Source organism: Megascapheus bottae, chromosome 14 (assembly GCF_031878675.1).
Source record: "Megascapheus bottae isolate mThoBot1 chromosome 14, mThoBot2.hap1, whole genome shotgun sequence".
Lineage (NCBI taxonomy): Eukaryota > Metazoa > Chordata > Mammalia > Rodentia > Geomyidae > Megascapheus > Megascapheus bottae.
In genome coordinates this window covers 5,456,906-5,481,667 of record NC_143522.1, presented here as the reverse complement: position 1 = coordinate 5,481,667, position 24,762 = coordinate 5,456,906, and the positions used below count along the sequence as shown (strand labels likewise).

The 24,762-nt window shown below is 42.5% G+C and overlaps 2 protein-coding genes across 5 annotated transcripts in view; one reads left to right on the top strand and one right to left on the bottom strand.

The window, feature by feature from the left end:
* The first annotated feature begins 240 nt into the window (after window positions 1-240).
* Window positions 241-23,154, top strand: Max (MYC associated transcriptional regulator X). Of its 4 annotated transcripts, XM_090344294.1 has the most exons (5): window positions 241-557; window positions 1,307-1,333; window positions 9,797-9,904; window positions 20,211-20,334; window positions 21,545-23,154. In XM_090344294.1, the coding sequence occupies exons 1-5, from the start codon at window positions 522-524 to the stop codon at window positions 21,730-21,732; spliced, it is 483 nt and encodes a 160-aa protein (XP_090200420.1). In that variant the 5' UTR covers window positions 241-521; the 3' UTR covers window positions 21,733-23,154. The 4 variants fall into 4 exon arrangements, with proteins under 4 accessions (XP_090200420.1, XP_090200421.1, XP_090200422.1 ...); XM_090344295.1 differs by lacking the exon at window positions 1,307-1,333 and having other exon boundaries at window positions 242-557; XM_090344296.1 differs by lacking the exons at window positions 241-557; window positions 1,307-1,333; window positions 9,797-9,904 and adding an exon at window positions 20,792-20,876 and having other exon boundaries at window positions 20,250-20,334.
* Window positions 20,643-24,762, bottom strand: part of Fntb (farnesyltransferase, CAAX box, subunit beta) — a 69,023-nt gene continuing 64,903 nt past the window's right edge. The window contains exon 12 of the mRNA XM_090344293.1: window positions 20,643-21,344. Coding sequence (XP_090200419.1) covers window positions 21,300-21,344 — 45 coding nt within the window. The 3' untranslated portion in view covers window positions 20,643-21,299. The remainder of the gene's footprint in view (window positions 21,345-24,762) is intronic.

The following is a 24,762-nucleotide window of genomic DNA, read 5'->3' as shown; positions in this document are numbered from 1 at the left end:
CCTCTCCGCTGCCTCAGGAAGAAAACCTCCTGACAACTCGCGGTCTATGGACTACACCTCCCGGCAGGCATCGCGCCGCGTCTCTCCGCCCCTATTGGTGCGCAGGCGCCCTATGCTCCGTCAACAAGCCGAGCTAGGGACCTCGGGGTGCGGTGCCTTATGGGATTTATAGTTTTTCTGGCGTACGTCGGGTTGCCCAGTATAGAACTGAGGACTACAAGTCTCAGCTGCCCCAGCGCGGCGGAGCCGGGTCACGTGGCAAGGTCCGATCGGGCGTGCGTGCCGCCGTTGATCCGGTGCTGCAGTGAGGAGGTGGTTCTCGCCCGTGTTGTGTGTGGTGTGTGTGCGCGTGTGTGTGTGCGTGTGTGTGTGTGTGTGGTGTGAGTGAGGGAGCGAGTGCGTGAGTGAGTGAGAGTGTGTGTGTGGGGGGGCACTCGGCTTCTTGTTGTCGGTGACTTCCCCTCCCCTCGCCCGCCCTCTCCCCGCCGTCGCTGCAGTGGCCGCTCCCTGGGCCGTAGGAAATGAGCGATAACGATGACATCGAGGTGGAGAGCGACGTGAGTCCCGGGGCTTCTTCCTTCCTTTGAGGGTTGTCAGGCAGGGACAGCGGCCGGGGCTCTGTGGGGGGGAGACTGCGGGAGGGGGCCGAGGCCGCCGTCGTCTCCTTCCCCTTCCCCCCGAGACCGGGACCCGCTGCGTCGCGCTCCCGGCTCGCTCCCCTCCGGGCTCTCCGGGCCGGGGCGGCCTCCGGAGGCTGGAGGTGGGAGCGTACACGCGGCCTCTGAGACCCCCGCCCCCTCCCGTGGAGGAGGGTGTCGCGGCCTCCTATACACCCCACCCGGCTCAGGTTCCGGGGATACGAGTGGGTTGCGCCAGGGATCCCATTGTCCGGGTGCCGGGAAAAGGGACGGCGCTCGGGACTTGCCCCCTTGGGTCCGCGATCCCCTCCCTTCTTCCCCCCCCTCCCGTGACCTGTGCGGATCCTGGGGATGAGGGAGGACGGAGAGGGGTGGGGAGTGCCCAGATGCCCGGGCAGAGCCAGAGGGGAGGGCACAGTGCTCCTGACTCCCTCTAGCCCGGATCGGATCCCGGAAAGAGGGACGGCGCCCTGGATTTCCACCCCCCCCCCACCGCGCTACCGGATCCCGCTGGGGGTGTGGGGTGGAGGGAGAGAGGGAGGGAGGGGTGTCGGGCTGACTCCCACCCACCGCTTCCTTCGCCGCCGGCATTTTCTTTCTTATTATTGAATGTGAAGTGTAAAAATAACTCCTATATTTTCTATTTTTTTCTCTCTTTCTTATTCCAGGAAGAGCAACCGAGGTTTCAATCTGCGGTACGTCTCCTACTCTCCATTTCATTTTCATTTCCGTTCAGTTTTAGTCCTTTTTGGGGTCAGAGAGAAAACGATATCGTTCTATTACTTTTAATAATGTAGTAAACTCTCTTGTTGACAGCTGAAGTGAGGTGGGAGTCTTCTGGGGTTGGAGTGGGTCGCAAATTCCGTGTTTTTTGGATCCTCAGGTGGTAGATTGTAGTGTGTAGTCAGTAAGAACTGTATACAGAGAAGTGAATCGTTTTTTCTGTAGTTTGTAGGTGAGCAATCCAGCAGTCGCTGTATGTTAAGTGAGAAAAAAGTAGTTCTGAACTGATGGTGGTATTATTTCAGGGCAGAATCGCCAGAGATTTATTTAGGAACAAGTAGGTTTTAAACTATATCTGCATACTTGTGTGAATCTGAAGGCCATATGCAATAATCGCCTCTAATCGAGTCATGTGACTGCTGTAGAGCTATAAACTCCAACAGAGCGAAGTATTTTATTGCAAAAATTGGAAATACAGAGGAGCCAGAGGTTGACTCCTGAGAGTATCACAGACAGCTTCTTGTGATCTATTTCTCTAGAAAGAAAACAAACAAAAAAATTGAATTGGCATTGCAGTCTCTTTGCTGAAAGATGATGGATGTGTCATATAGTATAATAATTTCATTTTTGTGTGTGTTGCTACCAGAGCCTAGGTACTGTCCTTTAGAATTATCACTCAAGATTGGAGCTTTATCATAGCTCAAGTTAGTCAGATATAAGAGCCTCATAGACTCCTCTGCCTGGGCTGGCTTTGAACACGGATCCTCAGATCTCAACCTCCTAGTAGCTAGGATTATAAGCCTGAGCCACTGGCACCTGACTTTTAATAATGTCTTAAGGTTTGGGTTTTGTTTTGAGAAGATCATCCTGTGGATTTAAAAACACTGTAACCGGGGCCGGGAGTTTGGCCTAGTGGTTAAAGTGCTTGCCTAGAATGCATGAAGACCCGGGTTCGATTCCTTGGTACCACATACATAGACAAAAGCCGGAAATGGTGCTGAGGCTCAAGTGGTAGAGTGCTAGCTAGCCTTGAGAAAGTCCAAGGACAGTGCTCAGGCCCTGAGCTCAAGCCCAGGACTGGCAAAAAAAAAAAAAAAAAACACTGTAACCTCATGTTTTTGGAGTTTGAGACTGTAAAAAGTATGGATTAAAGGTAACATAGACCTAGAGTAAGAGTGAGGGAGAGGAATGTTTCTGATACTTGACAGTGAGGAACAGTAAGATATATAAAGAGTGAGAATCAAAGATTCATTTGTCTTTGTGATAGTGAAGAATAAGGTAGAGAGAAGAGGTGAGGACTGGAACATATGCCGCTTCTAAAAAGGTGTCTACTTTTCAACTACAGTGGGTTATGTTGTGGGAGAGCTCAGTGTTAGTAGATCTTCCTATTTCTGTTACTGCTTATGTATTTTTGTGGTGGTGGGGAAGCCAGAGTAAGGGCCATAATTATGCATGCTGGGCAGACCCTCTATCACTGAGCCACATCCCTTAGATCTTCCTATGTTAAAATAATACCTTTCTGGATTTTGGGGGGTAGAGGAGAGGGAAAGTTGCCATACTGAACTTAGGACATCACACTTGCTAAGCGGGCAGTGTACTATTCGAACGATGCTTCTAGCCTATATTTTTTTTAATGTTATTTTTTTTATGGTACTGGAGTTAACCAGGGCCATAAAGCAACTAGGCAAGTGCTGTATTACTGAGCTGCACCCTTATTCTATTTTACTGATTTTTTTAAAGTGGTATGTGGAACACCTGTTTAATTCGAACTCCAGAGGGTGCCTCTTTGATTCCCGTGGTGTAAGATTTTAGTAAACAAGGTGTAAAGGCAAGCTCTTGTGCTTGTATATGCTATTTAGCATGATCAGATTGTGCAGGTTGTCTAAGAAGATAGACATTAAAATTTATATGTATTTGAGATTTGATGTTTCCATAAAACCCAAGGATGCAATTGTTTCCCATAAAGGTTGTCACTGGGTAATGGTTATGAAAAATAATTTGCTTTAATTATCTTGAAATGTTGTATAAAACTTATATTTGTAATGTATGTTTGGCAATGTGTTAGTTTTTGTTTTTGTTTTTGTTTTTTTTATGGTACTAGAGTTTAATTCAAAGCCTTAGCATTCTACCATTTGATTATACCCCTAGACCTTTTTTTTTTTTTTAATAGTGTCTGTTTACTTGATAATGTGGACGTGGACTTGCTTAGAGTTTTATGTCTGTGGTTCAGTCTACTTAAAATATTGTATTTCCTCCAAGACTGCAGTCACAAAATCTGCTAGAGGGCTTCCTTTTCAGAATTATCCCTTGATTTGGAATTGTATTGCTTTCCAGTGAAAGAAAAGTTTTCCTTTGTGTTAAATTTTGGCTCACAATTCTTGAATGCTTTTTGCTTTTAAAATATTCATCCACATTGGTATATATGTGTATTTGTTTACTAAACTTTAAAAATGTGTCCACCGTCCTAAAATGCTAATCTCCATGTTTTGTTTAGATGGTTATAGTTTACTGTTATGGTACTAGAATTTTTTTTTTTCTTTTTGATTTGTGGGAAACAGACAATGAAAGTAGGTTTGACCCTTTGTTTTTGTTCCTTAGTGCAAGAAATTGAACTCTGGTCTTTCAAAGCCTTAGTTTTTAATTTGATATACCTACTTGTTGAAATTTAAGTTTTTCTCTGGCATAAGTGAACACAACAGGAGAGAGAAAGAGCAGATGTGTATAGACAAATGTTACTGTATACAAAATAACTAACATGGATAGCAAGGGTAAAAATGATTTCAGATTTTTTCTTCTTTGTGAATGCATTTGTTTACTTTCTGACATTTAGTACAAAATATACTTTAAAAATTTACAAGGAAACTATTCTTACATTTTGTCTTGGAAAAAAACATTTAGAAAAAGATGTGGGTTTTGAACCATAAAATATTTAGGACTACAAAATAACTTTTGAAGTTATCAGAAAGTGTTCTGTGAGTTCTAATATTAACATTTATGTTTTATAATGCTACTATATTATGTCAGCCTTACTACATGAAAAATGAGGATGCTCAGCAAGAACAGAATTAAATTAGGAAGTAAGGCTGATTGTAACAGAAAGTGAAAGTGATTTGACGACTATGCTTCTGTGTCTCAGTACAGATGAGAAAACAACTTTTCCAGTGGCTACTAAGTTTTTGTTTTGTTTTTAAGAAGTAGCCCCAGATTTGATTAATCATAGAATCCCACTGATATTATCTTAGTTTCATTGCCTTGTGAAAGTGAAATGCTGCATTTAAAAGATAAATTTTTGTAACAAGTCTATTTTATGCAAGGAGTTCCTTTGTTTTAGTTTGGTAAGTTGCTTAGGAAAAAGGTGAAAGTACGACAAATATAGAATGTGAGCTGGTTAGGAAGCCAGAGACCTTTTCCAATGTATTGTCCTGTGTCAGCTAAATGTGTGTAGCAGTTGTATAGCAAACCCATTAGGAGTTTTAAATAGATTTGTACAGATCTGCTTCTGGTGCTATTCTAATATATTTTTAATTTCTCAGCTCTTTGTTTCTTATGGATTTGCAGTATATTCAGAAGGGTTATCTCTCTTACCTGCAACAGAATCAGTTGTACAGCAGAAGTGCTTGTACTTAATGTCTGCTTTGGGCTGACAGAGATAATACAAATCCTGAATGTGACTGTGTTTAAAATAAATGTGGTGGTGGTGGTGGTAGTGGTAGTAATCGTGGGGCTTGAACTCAGGGCCTGGGCACTGTCTCTTTTTGCTCAAGGCTAGTACTCTGCCACTTTGAGCTTCAAGAGTCAAGATGCCAGAAATAGTGAAAGACTTATAAATCCAATTTGACTTTCAGTTGAGATATTCTGACCAAGGTATCCTTCCTCTTAAATGGTTATAGCATAATGCTGTGTGTAGGTAATAATCTTCCCATTTTGCTTTAGATATCAAATGGTGGGAAGAGCCTGTAATATAAGTACATTTATTATTAGATCACCAGAATGTGTACCTGGCAGTGGGTAGAATAAGTGTTGGGAAACTGAAATTACTGTTTTCTTGTTAGGAACTTTGGTGGGTTTATTTCATTTCATGTTAGTTAAAATGAGAATTTTAAGTTTCTAAAAAATTCAGTTTTATTTATCAATCAGAATATAGATACTTTTGAGTAAGAATTTGGAGACTTTATGTTTTTGATGTTTTTAGTCTTTGATAAAAATAGCTTTAAAGTTTTATAACTTTTGTGTGTGTGCCAGTCCTGGAGCTTGAATTCCAGGCCTGGACCCTGTACCTGGGGAACGTTTGCTCAAGGTGAGCACTCTACCACTTGAGCCACAGCACCACTTCTGGCTTTTTCTGAGGTTAATTAGAAATAGTCTCTTAAGACTTTCCTGCCTGGGCCGGCTTCAAACCATGATCCTCAGATCTCAGCCTCCTGAGTTGCTACAATTATAAGCATGTGGCACCGATGCCTGGCTTTTTAAACTTAACTAGTTTGTATGTGTGTGCACATGCACACACACAAGAGTCATATGCCACTAGAGGGTTGAACTCAGTGCCTCTGTGCTCTCCTTTAGGGTTGGTTTTTTTTTTTTTTTTTTTTTTTAATTATTCAAAGCTGGCATACTACCATGTTTGCCACAGCTCTACTTCTGTTTCTGGCGGTTAATTGGGAATAGTAGTCTCATGGACTTTTGTGCCCTAGCTGGCCTTAAACCGCCATCTTCAGATCTCAGCCACCCTGAGTAGCTAGGATTACAGGGGCATGAGCCAAAGGTGTCAAGGGTGCAGGTTCTATTTACATTTCCTAAGGGCAGTAAATACAGATTCCTCTGTATGCTAAGAGTTTTTTATGTTGGTCTTGAGAAGATTCCTCTTATGAGAGGGATAGGTGTCAGTGTCTTGCAACAAATTACATTGTACTGGAAAATTTTCTGTATCCTTGAATAACAAAGCATTTATTGTTCCATATTATTTTCCTAAAAGTTGTAGGAAGTAAGAGTGCTGACTGGTATAATTTCTTGAATCAACATGGATCTCCTTCATTAAGTTGAAATCATTTTAAGAGATTTCCCTTAATTTAGGACAGAATAACTTTAGTAACCTGCCAGTTTTACAACTTATTGGCCAATAAAATATTTTCTTAGAACATTTAATAGCACTTAAGGTACATGTGCTTTGTTAATGTCAGAGAGGGACAAATTGTAGGTGAAGATTTTTATTCTGGCTGCCAGTATGGAAAGTTCAGTGGAAATAAAACTGAGAAGCCAAGTAAAAAACCTTGGCTTTCATAATCCACCAAAAGCTGGAAGCGATTTGGTGCTATAGTTCCTGTTGTGCATCTGTGGGCCACTCTCTGGTAGTCCCTTACTTAGTATTTTTGTTAGGTCTAAGATGTGCTAAAGGAAAGGCCTTCTGGCAGAAACGAAATCCAGTGTTGAAGAACTAGCAGAGTTAGCCATTGCTTCTAGAGCATGTATACATTGGGTATTTGGGGGATCTACTGCACAGCAGCAGGAGAATTGTGTCTGATCAATTCTGTAAGGGTGAGTTTTCATTGTAAGAATACCTCAGCACAAGGGAGAGAAATCTCCAACATCTGAGTTGAATTTCATTTGCTCAACACAATAGTTTGGCCCTTTATATTAAAAAAAGAAATCAGTTGTTGAGTTTATGGGAGGAATTCCAATACCTCACACTGAGTTTTCACCCGGTTTTTCTTTCTTGACTCTGAAATTTTTCCTTTTGGAACGGAGTCAACCAGCAAGAGAAGATAGTTAATAAAGCATTGAGAATGAGTCTGCCAACCGGCTGTATGTGTTGGTAACAGGGTATCAGGTTGCATGGATCGCTGGTTTAGAAATAACCAGAATTCTCAGCCTGTGTAAATGTTTTTCAGTTTTTCATATGTTTTTTCCAGCCACTAGTAATACAACTTGATTCAGTATAGTTAGGCGTATTCTGTATGTTTTTAACTTGGCTCTGGCAAGTGGGCTTGGAGAAGAGGGAAAAAACACTTCCTTGCCATTGTTGAAAAGCTTTAACGTTGATTCTGGTTAGACATTACAGATGAAGAAGAGAGACAAGGAAGGGGGGACCGTTTTGAGATTCCTCTCTTCTGTTAGTTAAACTGATCCTGGAGTCACAGAAATTCCTTATACTAGTTTGAGAACAGTCCCAGGCTCAGACTCTCTACCAGGCAGTAGACTGCCGCCTTTCCTTGTTGAGCCAACTTCTTAAACTTGGCTGCCTCCCCAAATGAGAAGCCAAGATTTTGGCTATGGTTCCCAGCCAAGTTCACTTACAATCCTCTAACCAAAAGGCTTGTCATCCATTTGAGTCCTTTCAGTGTTCAGCGAACAGGACAGGAGAGTAGTAGTTCATTGTAGGGATGATTTGGGTATTAGATTATATATAGGGCCACACCTCCGGCCCATGTGAAACCAAGTCCAACTTTACTGTAGGTATTTGAGAGCTGCAGGACTCTCCCAGAAAGAAAACAGAATTTTTATTTGTATCCACAGGTTGGATTGTGGATAACTAGTATAACTGCTTCTGTTCATAGCCCTTAAGCTGGGAGGAAGGCCAGGAATCAGGGTGATTTAGTAGACTAGTGTGTCTTAGACTGCTGTGGGAGACCAAAGCTTGGCGATTAATTTGCATGTAAATAGACCATCTTGGAAAGTATATAGCAAACACAGCAGAGGCACTAAATGCCAAATGTCAGCTCTCCTCCACCTTCTAAGCAACTCAGGTATAGTCTTAGCCTAGTTTACCTTTGTATTGAGTGACTAGAGGGAACAATAAGTTAGAAAAACACTAGGCCTTAAATATGTTTAATTCCTTCAAACTATTTTTTACTTGTTTTATAAAGCTGCTACAATTAGTGTCTTGTTTTGTTTTGCTATAGTGTTGTATGATATGGAGTACCTACCTCTAGATTCAGGTTCTCTGATGTTCCAAATTTTATCGTCCCATTAGATGTATGATTTGATTTCATGTATCTGTAGTTGGTAAAATACAATTTTACAGTGAACTCTGACTTCAGATGAGACAGCTTTAGACTGCTCTTTGCTTTCTCCATGATGGAAACCGCATGACCATTCAACATAACAGTGGGTGAGATGACCACAGCTGTTTCTGACTTCTTTCCTCTGGAGTGATTCAGACATTTTTTTCTTTCTTTGAGATAGGGTCTTACCATGCAGCCTCAGCTGTCATACTGCTTCAGCCTACAGGCATGCATTACATTCCTGGCTTACACTTTTTAGATTAAATAATATGAGAATTTCATATCCTTTCATTCTTACAATTTTCATAGACTTTTGTGTGTATATCTTGTCTAGTACATGCATTTATTGGAAGTGGCATTGTTCTTATACTCTTGTTGCTTCATTTTTAAAATTCATGACACCATCTGTGTGGATTAAAGCTATCTCACTTTCCAGATATGGTAGCTCAGCGCAATCTAGTATAGTCAGGGTAAATTCCTAAAGAAAATTTTCTGTAATTCCAGGGTGTAAGTGAATAAAGTGCTTTGATTCCTTTAAGAGGCACCATCATTATTATAAGGGACTTGCTGAAGCTCCCAATCAGTACTCTACATCACTAACCCTGACTACCTTTAGCCTCCTGACTTATTGACAGTTTTTGTCCTGTTCTTTGTGACTCCAGGCAGCACAAGTTAAAGTTTGGCTGGGTATCTTAAAAATTGCCAAATTAGCCTGATCTAATGCAGGTGCCTGAGAGCTCAGTGTGTGTATAAAAAGCCTGCTGTCTAAGAACTGCCCCTTTGTACCAGCTTTTTGTGTTGGGAAGCCTTTAGTTCACACCTTGGATTTGCTCTAAAAAAAAAGAAGTCTGAGTGCAATTGACATCTCTATCAGCTCTGTGAGGATTTCAGATTCTAAAGGGTTTTGTGTTTTCTTTGATGAGAACATATTAGTGTCTTTAAGCAAGTAAGAAACCACCTCAGAACCTCTGTGTTTCACTTGGAGAGAAGCACTTGTACTTACGCCTCAGCTCTTCCCCGAGCATCTCCCCTAGTCTTAGAGTGGGTTGAGCGCATCTCAGACATGGTCCCACTCGAGCTTTCTGTAGTCACCTCTCAAACATGGACTAGTGGGTGTCTGTCATAGAAGTTGGGGGACACTGTTGGAGGAGAGTTGTACTTTGTCCCCATGAATAACAATGATTTTACTTATGCATGAGCTGGATGCATCGAACTACTTTGGATGTTCCTGTCTGTCACAAGCCTTGCTCATCCTTTCTCCCCCTTTAGCAGCCTAATTCTGGAGACTCCTAACTGCCCATTTCACTTGACAAATCTTCCTAGTCCACTCACCAGGGACAGCGCTGACAACATATACTTCCAAGCTGTACCCCCATCCACCTGGTACCAAGTATAAGGAGTGACATTTCTAATGTTCTCTTTTTCCCATTCTTGTAGGCTGACAAACGAGCTCATCATAATGCACTGGAACGAAAACGTAGGGACCATATCAAAGACAGCTTTCACAGTTTGCGGGACTCTGTCCCATCACTCCAAGGAGAGAAGGTGAGTTTATTGACAAATCTGATAGGCCAACACTACCTTGAAATTTGTAATAATAACAGGACATTCCATTTCTGGGAAATAAATATAGTTGGGGATATTCAAATGGCATGGCTTTTAATTTTAGATTCTTTGAAAAGTCATTACACGTTATTTGCTCTTGTTTATTCTTAGTGAAAAATATGTAAGTTGTAGTGGAACTGTAAGAATGGTCTTTCAAAGTTGGATATAATATGTAATAACATTCACAAAATTATCATTTAATAAGTATAGTCTGTAATACAGAGCTTACCTCATAATTAATTTAGAATTGCATTAAAGATTGCCCACATTTGCTTATTGCAGTGGTTCATGCCTATTTTAGTTACTCAGAAGGCCAAGAGCTGGAGTACTAGTTCAGATCCATCCTGAACGGAAAAGTCTGTGAGATTCTCTGTTCAATTACCAACAAAAAGCCAAGATGAAGGTGGGGCTCAAGTGGTAGAATGTCAGCTGAAAAAGAGCCTTGAGGCCCCTAAGTTCAAGCTCCAATGACAGAAAACAGAAAAGGAAAAAAAAAAAAAGGAAAGAGAGCCATAGGAGCCTGGCTTAAGAGGTAGAATGCCTGCCTAATAAGCATGGTTCTAGGCTTAAACCTTAGTGTATCACAAAGAAAAAAAAGATTCACAGTATTGATGGCTTCCTAAACCTCCATGGGAATTCCCTTCCAGGGTAGTCCTTAACTACAAGTGCACTTCCAGGTAATCTGTGAACTTACCTGGGCACCAGTGATTTTTTTTTTCCAGCTGTTTATTCCAAGGTATGTAAAGAGCAAATTTTAAGATGTGGAACAAAAGGTTTGAGTAAAAAAGACATGTTCACTTATCTGTGTGTGTATGTACATGTGTGCACGCACCCGTGCACACAGGTGTGTGTTTGTCAGTGCTGTGACTTGACCTCATGGCCTGTCCCTAGGCTTTCTTTTTTTTTGTGGGTCAGCCTGGGAGCTCAAGGCTACTGCCCTACCCCTGGGCCTGGGTGTTGTCCCTGAGTTCTTCTGCTCAAGGCTACAGCCCTACCCTTGAGCCAAGCCCCATTTCCCGTTTTCTAGAGGTTAATTGGAGATAATAGCCTCAGGTCCTTCTGTGCCTGGGCCGGCTTTGGACCTTAATTCTCAGATCTCAGCCTCCTGAGTAGCTAGGATTACAGGCATGAGCCCCTGTGCCTGGCTTCCCTTGGCTTCTTTTTGCTCAAGGCTAGCACTCTACCACTTGAGCCACAGCACAACTTCCAGCCTTTTCTATTTAGGTGGTACTGAGGAATTGAACCCAGGGCTTCATGCATACTAGGCACATTCTCAGTCCCTTATCTGTTTTTGTTGTTGTTGTTGTTGTTGTTTGGCGGTGATGGGGCTTGAACTCTGGGCCTGGGCATTGTCCCTGTACTCTTCAGCTCAAGGCCACTGCCCTGCCCCTACAGCCACAGCCCCACTTCCTGTTTTCTAGTTGTTAATTGGAGATAAGTGTCTCATAGACTTCAGTGCCTGGGCTGGCTTTGAACCATAATCCTCAGATCTCAACCTCCTGAGTAGCTAGGGTTACAGATGTGAGCCACTGTACCCGGCCCTTATCTGTGTTATTATAAAAGGAAAAACAGTTACTCCCTCACTTCCACCCCACACTAGGGGTCTTCAGAGTTATCATTTTCCCTGGAGGGAGTAGGCACCAGCTGTTTCTGAAAAACAGAAGCTTTGAGTAAAATCCTATGGGTTAGGATCACTCCTTGGAATTTGGAGAATACATCTGTTTGCACAGCTAGTTCCATTTTGACACAATGTGTAGCTGGCTGTTTTCTGTGGCCCTTCCATAGTGTAAATGGCAAACGAGGGGGGCGGAGGCGGGTGACCTCAGTTTTTTTTCTGGGTCAGTGATCCAGTGTTTAAGGAAATGACTATTTGGATCTAGAGGAATCTAGCTCAGCAGTAAAATGCTTGCTTAGCATTTGCACAACCCTGTGGGTGATCCCTACCACCACAGAAAGGAAAAGAACAACTACTTGATTAAAAACAACCTTTATTCTTAAGTGTACTTTTGATTAACTCTCCTGATTTAGGTCTGTGGTGGGGTTATCAAAAATCAGATTTAAAAACCATTATGATTCATTTTGTTTTACATTATTACAAGTCATGTGCTTTAAACTTCATTGAAGGTGGAGTACATCTGGCCTTTTATGAAAAACACAAAACAGGCTATATGAATACCTAGTATTGTAAAACCAGAATCTCATAGGTTAAGCCTACTTAGTATAGACCTCCTTTAATGGTCTTGAACCAAGATACTTAACTGGAATAACAACATTCCTGGGTATAACACAAGAAATCTTTATGACAGAGAGACCCATCCTTTTATCAAACTCCTGCATTTCTGTACTGTTGACAAGAGAGTGCTAGGAATACAGCAGTAAACAAATCAAACCATTATGCTAAGGATGAAATGTTAGAAAGTGAACTAATCATTCAAATATAAATACTACTTCAGGTTCATACTATGAAGGAAAATTAAATTGGGAATACAAAAGTTTGTAATTAATTGGGGCAGACAGATCTCACTGGCATAATGGCCTTTGGGCAGATAGGAAGTAAAGGAAAGAACCATTCATCCTGAGCACTTTAGGCAGAAGGAAGGCCTAGAGTAGAAGCCCTAAAGCAGGAGCTGGGGAGCACTCCTGGGTTAGCAGAGAAACTTAGAGACCAAAGTGGCCAATAACAGATCATGGTAGCAGGTCATACTGCTTTGTAGGGGAACTAGACCTGGTAAAACCTATCAGAAAATCCCCCACTTGAGGCTTAACTGGATGCAATTCATCCCCTAAGCCACATTCCCAGCCCTAGATCAGATTCTTGAAAATCTTTGATCAGAGTCTTCTCATGATCCAGGCTCCTTTGATTTAATTATCTTTATTTTCCTAGTGACTTTTCATTTAACATTTTGAGTTATTTGAAATATATGTCCAAGCCTTTTATTAAAGAGAAATTACTATTAATTGAATACATTCCTAACCAAGAATAAGGGTTACTTGTGTTGAGGTGGGGAGGGGAGAGAGAGAGAGGGACAGAGAGAGAAAAAGAGTTGTTTGTTTAAGACAGGTTCTTATTCTATAGCAGACTGTCCTTCAACTCAGGATCCTCATTTCTCAACTTCCCAAGTACTGAGATTAGAAATTTGCACTCCTAAACTGTACCTTTTTTCTTTGTGTTTAGGCCATCTCACTGTGTAGCTCAAGCTGGACTAGAACTCAGTTCTCCTTCCTCAGCTTTCTAGATTCTGATATTGTACTACTAGGCATTACAAGAAAAAAGAAAAGGTTGAAATGCAAACTCTGTACTTTGTGTTCTGATACCAACAAATAGAAATCTATCTATCTATCTACCTATCTATCTATCTGTCTGTCTGTCTGTCTATCTATCTATCTATCTTTGGAATGTTCACATTTTATTTAAGAAAAAAGTCACTAACACCTGTAGTGAACATAAGTCCATGTGAGATCTCTGAGATGTTAGACTGTTGTGGACAATTGATACCGTTGTTGCTGCTCCTGCCATCATCATTGTCTGATGAAAAAGGAGCTCAAGGTTTTTGTTCTTTTTGTTTTGCCAGTCCTAGGGCTTGAACTCGGGGCCTGGGCTTCTTTTTGTGCAAGGCTAGCACTCCAGCACTTGAGCCACAGTGCCACTTCTGGCCTTTTCTGTTTATGTGGTACTGAAGAATTGGCTTCAAGCTTGCTAGACATGCACTCTACCACTAGGCCACCTTCCCAGCCCAGAGCTCAAGGTTTTAACCTCAGCCTGTAGTAGAATAAGGCTAGAACTCAAGGCGTGCCAAATTCCAACTTCACCGTACTGTAAGATAAACACATTTAAGGATGTTTTAAATCTTAACACATGTTGTCATTATCTTGAGACCTTCACTCAGAACCAGTAATTTGGCAGTATATCATGCCATGATGACTAGAAAAATACACTCGGAAGTGGCATATGTTGGTTACACTGAAAATGTTCAATTGGGAGTCATGTCAAATCTATGGATTCTTTGTGAGTCCACATAACTGCACTCAGCACCAGGAAATATATTACTATAATCAATTGGTGGTCCATTTAAATTTTCCTTTTAGGAGTCATTTATGTCTTAGGGAAATACAGGATGGAATTAAAACTATCAGCCAGTCAAATAGAGTAACAAGTTAAATAAGATGAACTGTGGTCCCTCTCTCTCATTTTTGTTTTTCTTGTTCCACTATTATTTGTGCTTGGACTTATGGCTGTTACTCAATTCCTCCCACTCCCAACAACTGTTCTACCACTTGAGCCATACCTCCAGTTCTGGTTTTTTTTTTTCTCAGAAGTTTGTGTTCCTTGGCTGGCTTCAAACTTCAGTCCTGTAGATCTCAGCGTTTTATATCAGGGATGAGCCAGTAATGTCTAGCTTGTGTTTTTGTTTGTTTTTTAATCAGGAACTCACTAGTAGCCCAGGTTGGCTTTTAACTTATAGCCAGGCCTCAGCCTCCTGAGTGCTGAGATTATTGGAAATGGTCAGTCATGCCTGGCTTGGCCTCACATTTGAAAAATAGGGAAATGGTACTTTCTTGGATGGAATTTATTCTTTGTTTAAGGGGTGCTTTGAAGCTCAGTGGTTTATTGGTATCATCTTCAGGTAGAGGTTAAGACCTAGTAGCCAGTCTGTCTTTCTTTCCAAAGAAGTAGAATACTGCCTTCTATTGTACAAACTAGTTCCAGTACAGAAGCCAGAATGATTATATCCAATCTTTTCCTTTATCATCACTAATGTATTAGTAATAGAAAGTTATTTACGCCATTGCCTTTAGCAGATACATATAAAAGTTTATAGTAATTTCTTATCTTTAAAGTCTCTTCCTAAATGATTATTTTCGTTTATATATTGCTGTCTCCAGTTAAGTTTTGGATTTCTTTCTGGATAGAGTTATATAGAAAAGAATATATCCTCAAGTAGAAATTTAAAACCGCATTTTTAAAAATGTACAATTTATGTAAATTTTATTTCTGTATTGCTATTGATATGTTGTTTATGTTTATTATATTGTTTATTTTTTATATTACTTATTATGAATTTACTTATATATTTATGTAAAAGTTAAATTTCATGCTCCCTGGGCGAGGTAACTCACACCTGTAATTCTAGCTACTCAGGAGGCTGAGATCTGAGGATTAAGGTTCAAGGCCAGCAGGGGCACAAAAGGACCTGAGACTCCTATCTCTGATTAACTTCTAGAAGACTAGAAAGGAAAGGCAATAGTGTTCCTAATGTTAATGATATAGAGGACTATTCCCAGTGTTACCTTTCCTCACCCATTTTCAAAAAACAAATTTACTTTTTATACAAATCTAAGTTACTCTAATAAGATGTACAAGTCTAGAAATGTGTTGAGCTCGTGTTCTGTGTTAAAACTTTAAGAGCCACTGCTTTAGATTTGACTGAACTTGGATATGATCTTAAGCATGTGTGTTAATGATTTTCAGGAATCCTATTAGGGACTAAAAATTTCTGATTAGCACTGGGCACCAATAGCTCACTCAGGAGGCTGAATTCTGAGGATCACAGTTTGAGCCAGCTGGGTAGAAAAGTCTGAAAAGTCCATGAGACTAACTCTAATCACCCAAAAACTGGAAGTAGAACTGTGGTTTACATTGTAAAGCACTAGCCTGGAATGAAAAAAAAAAGTTAAGTGACAATACCCAGGACCCAGGCCCTTAGTTTGAGCCCCAAGACTGGCACCAGAGAGGGAAAAAAGGTTCTGATTAGAACCTAACTCCTTGGGGGCCAAGGCTATTTTTGGAAATGTATAGATTCCTGCTGTGACACTGGGGTGGGGAGTTAGACTCTTCTAGAAGCTGAGTTCAGAGAAAGCCATTCTTCTGGAAGGTGAACTGATCTGACCTTGCCTTCCTTCCTGGCCAGCAGCTGTGTAGTAGAAGCAGGGTCTCACTGTCACACCCCTGAATCTTCCCCATTTTCTGTTGTATTTTTCCCCTTCTAGGGTGCATTACAGGAGCTGACATTTCTTCCCCTCAGCTTGGTTCTTAGGCCATATTACATGCCCAGGCTTTCTTTCTCCATTTGCTTCTTATCTGTTTGGAGCCTGTTTGCTTTGCACCTTCTCTTGCAGGGTGGGGGTTGGGGGAGGGGCTGTCTTGGGGTTAGAACACAGGACCTGGGTGCTATCTCAGGTCCAGCTCTGAGTCTTTTGCTCAGAGCTATTACTGTTCTACTTGAGCTAGTTACAATTCCATTTCCTGCTTGTTTGAATCTAATGGATTTTCCTGCCCAGGCTGGTTTCAAACTGTGATATTCTGATCCCAGCCTCCTGAATACGCTAATATTACAGGTATGAGCCCAGGCACCTGGCTTACTTGTCTTTAGAGGCAGCAGTCCCTCTCAGTGCTACTGCTTTTCACTTCTTCCTTTCTAGCCAGATTCTAAAACTAGTCTTCATCATTGCTTTGCTTGCAGCTCACCTGCACCTCAATAAGGATAGCTCACTGCTGGGCATCCCTTTTTTTTTTTTCTTCCAGTCCTAGAGCTTTAACTCAGGGCCTAGGCACTGTCCTTGGGCTTTCTCAAGGCTAGAACTCCACCACTTGAGCCCCAGCACCACTTCCAGCTTTTTCTATGTATGTGGTACCGAGGAATCGAACCTGGGTCTTTATGCAAGCTCTCTCACTAGGTCAAATTCCTGGCCCTGGGCATCTCTTTTGAGAAAGCTAGTTTCCTGGTATTTATTGATAGGCAATCAATGGCTCTTTATAGGTCCTTTGCTCTTCCTATACTTTCTTCTCCATGAGGACTGTCCCTGCAGAGTGTGTGTGTGTGTGTGTGGTGGGTGTGGTGTGGGATACTGGGGCTTGAATTCTGGACCTGAGTACTGTCTATCCTATCCCCAGGGCTGTGTCCAAACTCTTAGAGAGCCATTTCTGCTTAGAAAGGAATTAGGACCTTCTAATTTTAAAAATTAGCAGGAAAAATTAGCATTCGGGTCATTCTTATGGCAATACTCAATTTATGGACAGGTGACTTGCTTGCTAGCCCCGTTCTGGTCAGCACTCTCACATGACTATTCCTGTGATTCAGCTGGCTGGGAGAGCCCATTCAGAAGATCAAAACCAAAAGCCTGGGGTTGGTCCATAGTCCCTGTCATAAGCCCCATGGTTTCTTGAAAGCCTTTACTATACACATATTATAACAAGGAAGAAGGGCATATCAACACTTCTGTGACTGTGGCTATGGTCTTGTTGTGGTTTGGAAAGATGTTGGAACAGGACATTGCAGAATAATCTAGCATTTTCTAGATTCATCCTTTCATCTTTTGCCCTAGCCTAGATGTAGATTTTATTTGGTTATTTTTTTATTGGATTTTTATTCTTGTGGATTATCCTAGGAAGGAAAAAATAAAGTTAACTCTGAGCCATTCTTTTTCTTTTTTCAGTACTGGGATTTGAATTCAGGGCCATGAGCTTGCTAGTCAGGAGCTCTACTACTTAAGCTTTGCCCCCTACCATGAACCAGTCTTTGGAGTTGCTAAGAGACTAGCAGTACTCTATTCAAGGATACTTTTAGCAGGAGATAGGGGAAGGTCCTTTTGGAGGTCTCATGCTGGCTTTCCACTGCTTCAGTCTTCTTGGTGACCTTGTTCTAGAACACTCTGTTTTGAGAATCTGTGAATTCTGTCTGCCTCCCAAAACTTTCTTAGAGACTGCCACTGCTTCCAGAACCTCTTTCCTTTTCTAGCTTGTTTTGCTGTGCTTATTTTTCACTTCCTGGTAATTTAATGGTTTCATGTATAAATTAGCCAGAGACACTGAGAGCACATAGACAGCTACTCAGCCTGTTATTTATTATAAGCTACCACGAAAACATTTGCAAGTATTTTCAAGTTTCAGACTGTGCTTTTCTTCCCTCATTCCAGATACATGCAGGTATTTTAAAAAAGAGCTAATATTGCCTTCTGGATGCTATTAATTTTAAAAAATAGTTTTACAATTTTACAGTAGTCAAATTTAGCAAGATTCTCAGTTGACATCCTAATACTCTCCTTCCAAAATAAAAGGCATTTAAAGAAAGATTGCCTTATAAGCCCTTATTAGTTCTGTACTTAGAAGATTAGGCAAGAAATCTTGTGTTGCTCATTGGCTACCCAATGAGCCTTGCTCAAAATAATAAGTGAAATAAGTAAAAATAAGTCAAAGTAGGCTAGGGTCCTAGCAAGACAAGGCCCTGAGTTCAAACCCCACTACATATAGATAGATACATGGGATATAAAGGTGGACGTAGTTATATCAAAGATCAAGAGGGTGAAGTCATGAGAGTGAGGTGGGGGCATAGAGAATTTCTAGTCAGACAAAGAAAAGCCCTGGGCAGGAAGTGACTGTAGGACTGAAGCCTAGTAATGCCCTTGGCAGAACATGCCTTTCAGACCTATTGAACACCACTAACCAGTTTTAATTCCATCTCTAGTGTTCAGAGAGGCAGGATATTTTAATTAGTTCATTGTAATTTTACACTCACACCTATTTTATCACTTCATTATAAAACCCAATAAGGCCCTTTGCAGAAGTGGCAAACCATATGTGAAGTGTTTATTGCTAGGTGTCTTCATCCCTTCTACACAGACCACCAATGAAGGAAACACTCTGGACTTCTCCCCTGCCCTGTGGCCTTGACTTTGCTACTCTCCCTGTTTAGCATGACCTTTTTCCCAAAATTCATCTCATGCAGGGTTCACATGTATATATGCATGCATGTGTCAGATACAGACCAGGGCCAGGGCCTGGCACACATGAGAGAATCAGTCACCCATGCCAGAGGCCATCTTCCCCATGACCTTTGTAATCTGCACTAGTCTAGTCAGGTCACACTTGTCAGCACTGCCTGTGATTTGTCTGTACATAGATAATGCTTATCTTCTTAACTAGATAGTAAGCTTCTAGGCAAAGATGCTAGGAGTAATGTATTTTAATAGTTTCCCCACAGTGTCTGCCCAGTACTTTGCACATAAGTCATACCAGATAAAAATTATTGCTTGAACATAATTTCTGGTTGAAAAAAATTGCCTTCAGGCTGCTAAGCCTGGTAATTCTAGTGATTTCTAAGACTGCTAAATAAACTCAGTCCTTGCATACCTCTCTGATACTCAGCCCATGCTGTGTATCTGTAACTTGAGATTGTTAGCATTTAATACAAAAGTAAATTTATTTTTGCTAGCCTTATTGGGATTTTCTTTTGTCTTTCTCCTAGTGTTCTGACCCAGTTGTTTAAAACCACTTGGGTTACAGAATTACCAGGAACTATGCTCTTGGGCACAGAACTTTTCTACTACTACTCAGAAGCCCCTGTGGCATGTATGTCACACTTTAGCTCCTAAATGTCCTACCTTGGGTTTCTTTTGTTTTTGTACCATTCTGTCAGTTTGGCTGCCTGGCCAGAAATAACTGGGACCTTGTTTGCAGCCTGGAAGGAGTCTCCCAGATGAGCATGTCTTCCAGGCGGCACATTAGTCTGCCATGCATTTTATTGCCTTGTTAACTTGTTGCTTAGGCAAGTTAGTGATAGGCTGCTTCTGGCCATTGTAGGGCTGTGGCTGCTTCCTGAAATGGCTTAGTCTCATGCCCTTCCTGTATTGACATCAAGTGCTGACCATTTGCACAGAGAAGGCTGAAACAGTATCACAGTATCAGTGTTCATTTGGGTCTAGTTAAGAGCAGTCTGAGGATCTGACTGAAGTGTGAGATCTCAGTGAAAAGCCATGCTAAACTCTTCTGTCCAAACCAGCATCAGCAGACATCACACTCTCATTATTTTGGACCAGCTGACTGTAGCCAGGCCATAGCAGAGTGAGTGAGTAGCCAGAGCTTTCATTTAAGTACTATTTTGATATTTTCAGACAGAGGCAACCTGAAGACTTTAAAGCAACTTAAAGAACCAGAGGGGATGGGGAGTCCAAGTTAAGGAGTCAGATGGACCCAGGAGTCAAAGCCCAGGCTCTGCCACTAGTGATTTTGAATAAGCCAGTGACCCTCACTGAGCCCTGGGTTCCTAGTGGAACTCCCAAGGCTTTGTATCTCAGATAAGCTCTGTGTAGCACTTAGCATTTTGGCAGAAAGAAGCCAATTGCTAGCCATATTCTTTCCTCTCTCCACTGTACCTGCCTATTTCAGCTGTCACCACAGAAAGGCATGATTCCTTGCTGCCAGTACTTGGTCTTTATTTTGTCCCTTGTGCTTTTTCTCATATTGCAACAGGCATCCCGGGCCCAAATCCTAGACAAAGCCACAGAGTATATCCAGTATATGAGAAGGAAAAACCACTCGCACCAGCAAGATATTGATGACCTCAAACGGCAGAACGCTCTTTTGGAGCAGCAAGGTGAGCAGCTGAGCTCATAGGGCGACTGGCCCTGCTGTGCTCTGGCCAGGCCAGGGCTTTCACTTGGGCCTGCAGTCAGAGCCAGTCCTGTGCCTCAAACAGTCTTTGATTTGCTTCTTGGGCTTGGGTAGAGCCTTCCTGAGGAAGGATCTGAGCCACCAAATGAGATGGTGGAGCTAGGGAGTTGGACGTCCTGTGGTGTGTCTTTTCTGGCCTGATTTTTCCCTTTCTCGGAGCTCAGGTGCTCTGTCTGCAATAGGGGTCACACCTATATCAGGTGTCTGAAAAAAAGCTTTGAAGTCCTTGGAGTGGAATGTGCTGTGTAAGTACCAGAAACTCCAGGTGTTCAGGGACAGTGAGCCCTCCCCATTGTCAATGGTAGTCCTTTCAGGGCAGCCTATGGGCCAGGCCCCTGCTGTTCTCCACTGCTCACACCCGCCTTTTCCTACAACCACAGGAGAAAGCGAGAGCTGATCAAGTTCTTTGTTCCTGGGGAATTCACTTCTCTTCCTCCCTCATGGAAGATGCAAGTAAAAGGAAATGCAAGTAATCACCTGGGTTAGAACATCTCAAATGAAATAAATAAAATGAATGGGTTGACCTAGGCTCCAGCTGAGCTGAACCAAGGGATGGGCCGTGGGTGGCATCAGTGGGTTGGTTAATGGGCTGAGCAGCCTGCATGTAGGGGCTGTCAGTAGGTCCAGGTATTTTGTGCACATTGGTGACTGACTTCCAAGTGTCCAGCTTGTCATTCCAAGTGGATCTTGATCCAAAACTTCTCTTTGGTCAGTATATCTTACATCATCTTTTCTGGCTATTGTGAGGCCTTCACAACCTTGTGGAGCCTGGCATTGCTGGGCCGGCTTCTTCTTTGCATTGCACTGCTGAATCTGACAGGGAACTTGCACTCCATTCTCTGTGCTGGGCTTCTGTGGCAGGATGGGAACATCACAAGCCTTCTCTCTTCAGGGTTGGGTGGGATGGCAGAGTGGCTGGTCATGTGTGCCCAGCTGAAAAAGGGAGAAAAGGGGGAAATGAAGTGACGTGTCTTGAGTGGAACAGCCACTAGAAGGGAGTGACTTCTGAGCTACCCTGAGCCTTGGGGGCCAGCAAGCAAGCCCTTAGGAAGAACAGGCTGGACCCTGAGCAGAGTCTTGTTTGTTCCTGAATCTCCAGAAGGTGGTAACATGCTCCCTTGGTTGCCTTTTAGTCCGTGCACTGGAGAAGGCAAGGTCAAGTGCTCAACTGCAGACCAACTACTCCTCCTCAGACAACAGCCTCTACACCAACGCCAAGGGCAGCACCATCTCTGCCTTCGATGGGGGCTCAGACTCCAGCTCGGAGTCAGAGCCTGAAGAGCCCCAAAGCAGGAAGAAACTCCGGATGGAGGCCAGCTAAAGCCGCTGGGGCAGGCCAGCAATAAAAACTGTCTGTCTCCTCCATCGTCTCAGTTTTCCTCTCAGTTCATCGTTAGAACCATTTAAGAGACTCTTTTTTTCTTTCTTTTTTTTTTTTTAATTTTTATTTTTACATAGAAGCTCTTGGACAACAACTCTCATTCTCCTTCCCCATTTTCACCTCCCCCTCCCTCTAAATGTATTCCCTTCAGGGATTCCCTGTCCCCTCCAGGAATTTTTAAACCAAAACACCCCAACTTGGCAGCTTTTACTGTGGAGGACAGACAGCCAGCCGGACCTGAGCACATGGTGTCCTGTCCACCCTACCAGCTCCTCTAGCCCTGCTGGGCACTTGCCTGGAGGGATGCCTACCCTGCTAGGCCTCCTCCCAGTCCTCCCTGCACCCCCACCTCGGTTTGATAGACTTTGTGAATCTGTGAATGGCTCGACTTTGAGAAGATGACCAGGTTGGAGTAATCAGAATCACCCCCTCTCGTTCATAAGGATTATTTTTTTCTGGAAAGCTATTATTGCTCCAGTTGAAAGACCAGATCCTTAAGGAAGTTTGTGGTAGGACTGGGGCCTGGCTCAAGTGGTAGAGCACTCTCCTAGCAAATGCAAGGCCCTGAGTTCAAGCCCCAGGACCACAAAAACAAATTTGTGGTGTAAAAGAAAAATGGAGAAAGATTTGCAGATTCACTCCTGCTTCTCAGCCAGCTGTTTAAAGCTACGGTGCCAGCCTTATGGAGGGCCACGTGACACTTGTGGTATGTACAGGAGACAGCAACAGTGGAGCAGCAGCCACCAGAGAGTGGTAGGGGGTGGTTATTGGGGGGTGGGGCAGGGAGGGAGCTTGGGTGGGGTAGAAGTTTTGTATTGAGGGCCAGTGATGATGTTTTGATATTTATTTCCTGCTACTGAAATTTGAATCTGAGTGAATTGTCCCTATTTCTGATGATGTCGATATTGCAAAGCGACAGATTCATAAAGTAATTATCAAATCTTCCTTTCTTTTTGTGTGTATTTCTAAGAAATAGAGCCAACTGATTTTGTATGTAAATACCAAGAGCAATTTACCTGGTACTAAACCTGCACCTGAGTGCGGTCCCCTCCCCACCCTCACCCCAAGTCCTTTTTTCCTGTCCTGGAACCTGTCTCCACTGTGTGGTCCAGCCCTGGTTCTGGCTGCCATCTACAGATCCCAGTGAAGGGTTTTGTGTCTTTAGGCCTCATCTCTTGTCTTTTTCCTACTCTGTTCCTGGCATTCGCTGATTTTCTAGTGTATACTCTGTAGTCTCAGTCCATGTTTGATTCCATTCCATGGAAATAAAAAGTATGTTGTACATACTGCTGAAGAACTGTCTTGCAAGTTAAGGCTTTCCCCTTTACTATAAGACTATAAATAAAAACTTATTTTATCCTTCTTGGTGGTGGTGTCTTCTTGCCCCTGAAAGGCCAAGGTAGTTGAAGGAAGAGTCTTCTGGAAGTTTCTGGGCTTATATGGAAGCCTGGATGGTCAAAAAAGGCCTTTCATTAGGGCTTGCAGGACAAGGAACAGCTTTGGTCAGCTGCTCTGACTATGGCTGTTTTGAGGGTTCAGCTCAGCCGGAGGAGTATAGGTAAATGAGAAATGGTGACCTACTCTTAAGACAGAATGCCAGGAATTCAATAGGAGTAACTTCTGACAATGTTGTTGGATCTTCTTCCTGTTGAATAAGTGACCTTTAGAGGAATTGCTAGCCTAGAATTGTGGTTTGTGTTCTGGTAATGAGTGCCCAGTGCAGAGGGTTTGGTGTTCACCGGGACCTTTCCGTTTCTAGTGAGTTACTAAGAAGATGAAGCAGAACTAACTGCCAAGGGCCTAACCATCAAGGTAACTCATCTGTACCATAACTCCAGACGGAGCCAGACTGATCTTGGAAAGAAAGCTTTGGTTTTTCTGTTTGGCTGACTGCTTTCCTAGAGGGAGGACATAAAGTCAGGTAACTTGTTTTAGAATAATAGAGGGTACCAGAGCTTCAATCCATCTGATGTGAAGTGTCAAAGGGGTACTTTTCCAGGAAAACCACTGGACTAAGAAGTGGGAATGAGCTTCAGGCAGTTTTACAATCCCTCCAGGTCAGAATGCTTGCTTATTATGTCAGTGTTTATCTCTGAATCTGGCTAGCCATAAATACAATCTGTTAGACATAGTTGGTTTTTTCAGGATGGGTGTTGGGGCTCAACTGCTAGTAAAGCCTTGCTGTTGGTAAAGAAGTGTCAGATGTAGAAAGGAAGCTAGGCATTCGGGCAGTGATGGAGCAAACCAAGATGCACAACCAAGCTTGGGGCTGGGAGGGGAGCTGTTTATCCCTAGATCTAGTCCCCAGGCTCCCAGGATTGATGGCAAGTTGTACTCCCTAGGGGGGACCCAGTCACCTGACTCTGGCCAGTGAGGCACAGGGCTGCAGACTACTCAGCTAAAGGGGACAAATCAGAGTTACAGCCAGACCTCTTGTAGCCTGAGGTGTAAGTATGCCCCAGGTCACTGTGGCTTATGCTTTCACAGCAATGATCATCTGAGATCAAGTTATTTTTTTCCTTACTGTGGACAGTTTCCTGCACAAAGCAGGTAACCTCTGGATTGCTTTGTCACTATTGTAGATGTCACAGCTGTAGTATCACAGAGGGAATACTACCTTCTCCTTTGCTATGGTGAACTTGGTACGATCCCACCTTTGCCAAGAGTGTTTAAAGTGGCCCTGTTTTTATAGTCCTTGATATGCTAATACTATTATATAACAGCTACTGCTTCAGTAAAGAATTAACTAGGCTGAGAGCCATCAGCTGCGATAGATTAAAAAAGAACAAGGCTGAAGTCAGGTGCCAATGGCTTACACCATTCTAGCTATTCAAGAGGCTGAGATCTGAGGATCATGATTCAGTTATCCCAGGCAGGAAAGTTTGTAAGACTGTTCATACCTGCACTAAACTACTAAAAAAGCTGGAAGTGGAGCACTAGCCTTGAGCAAAAAAAGCTTAGGGAAAGCAT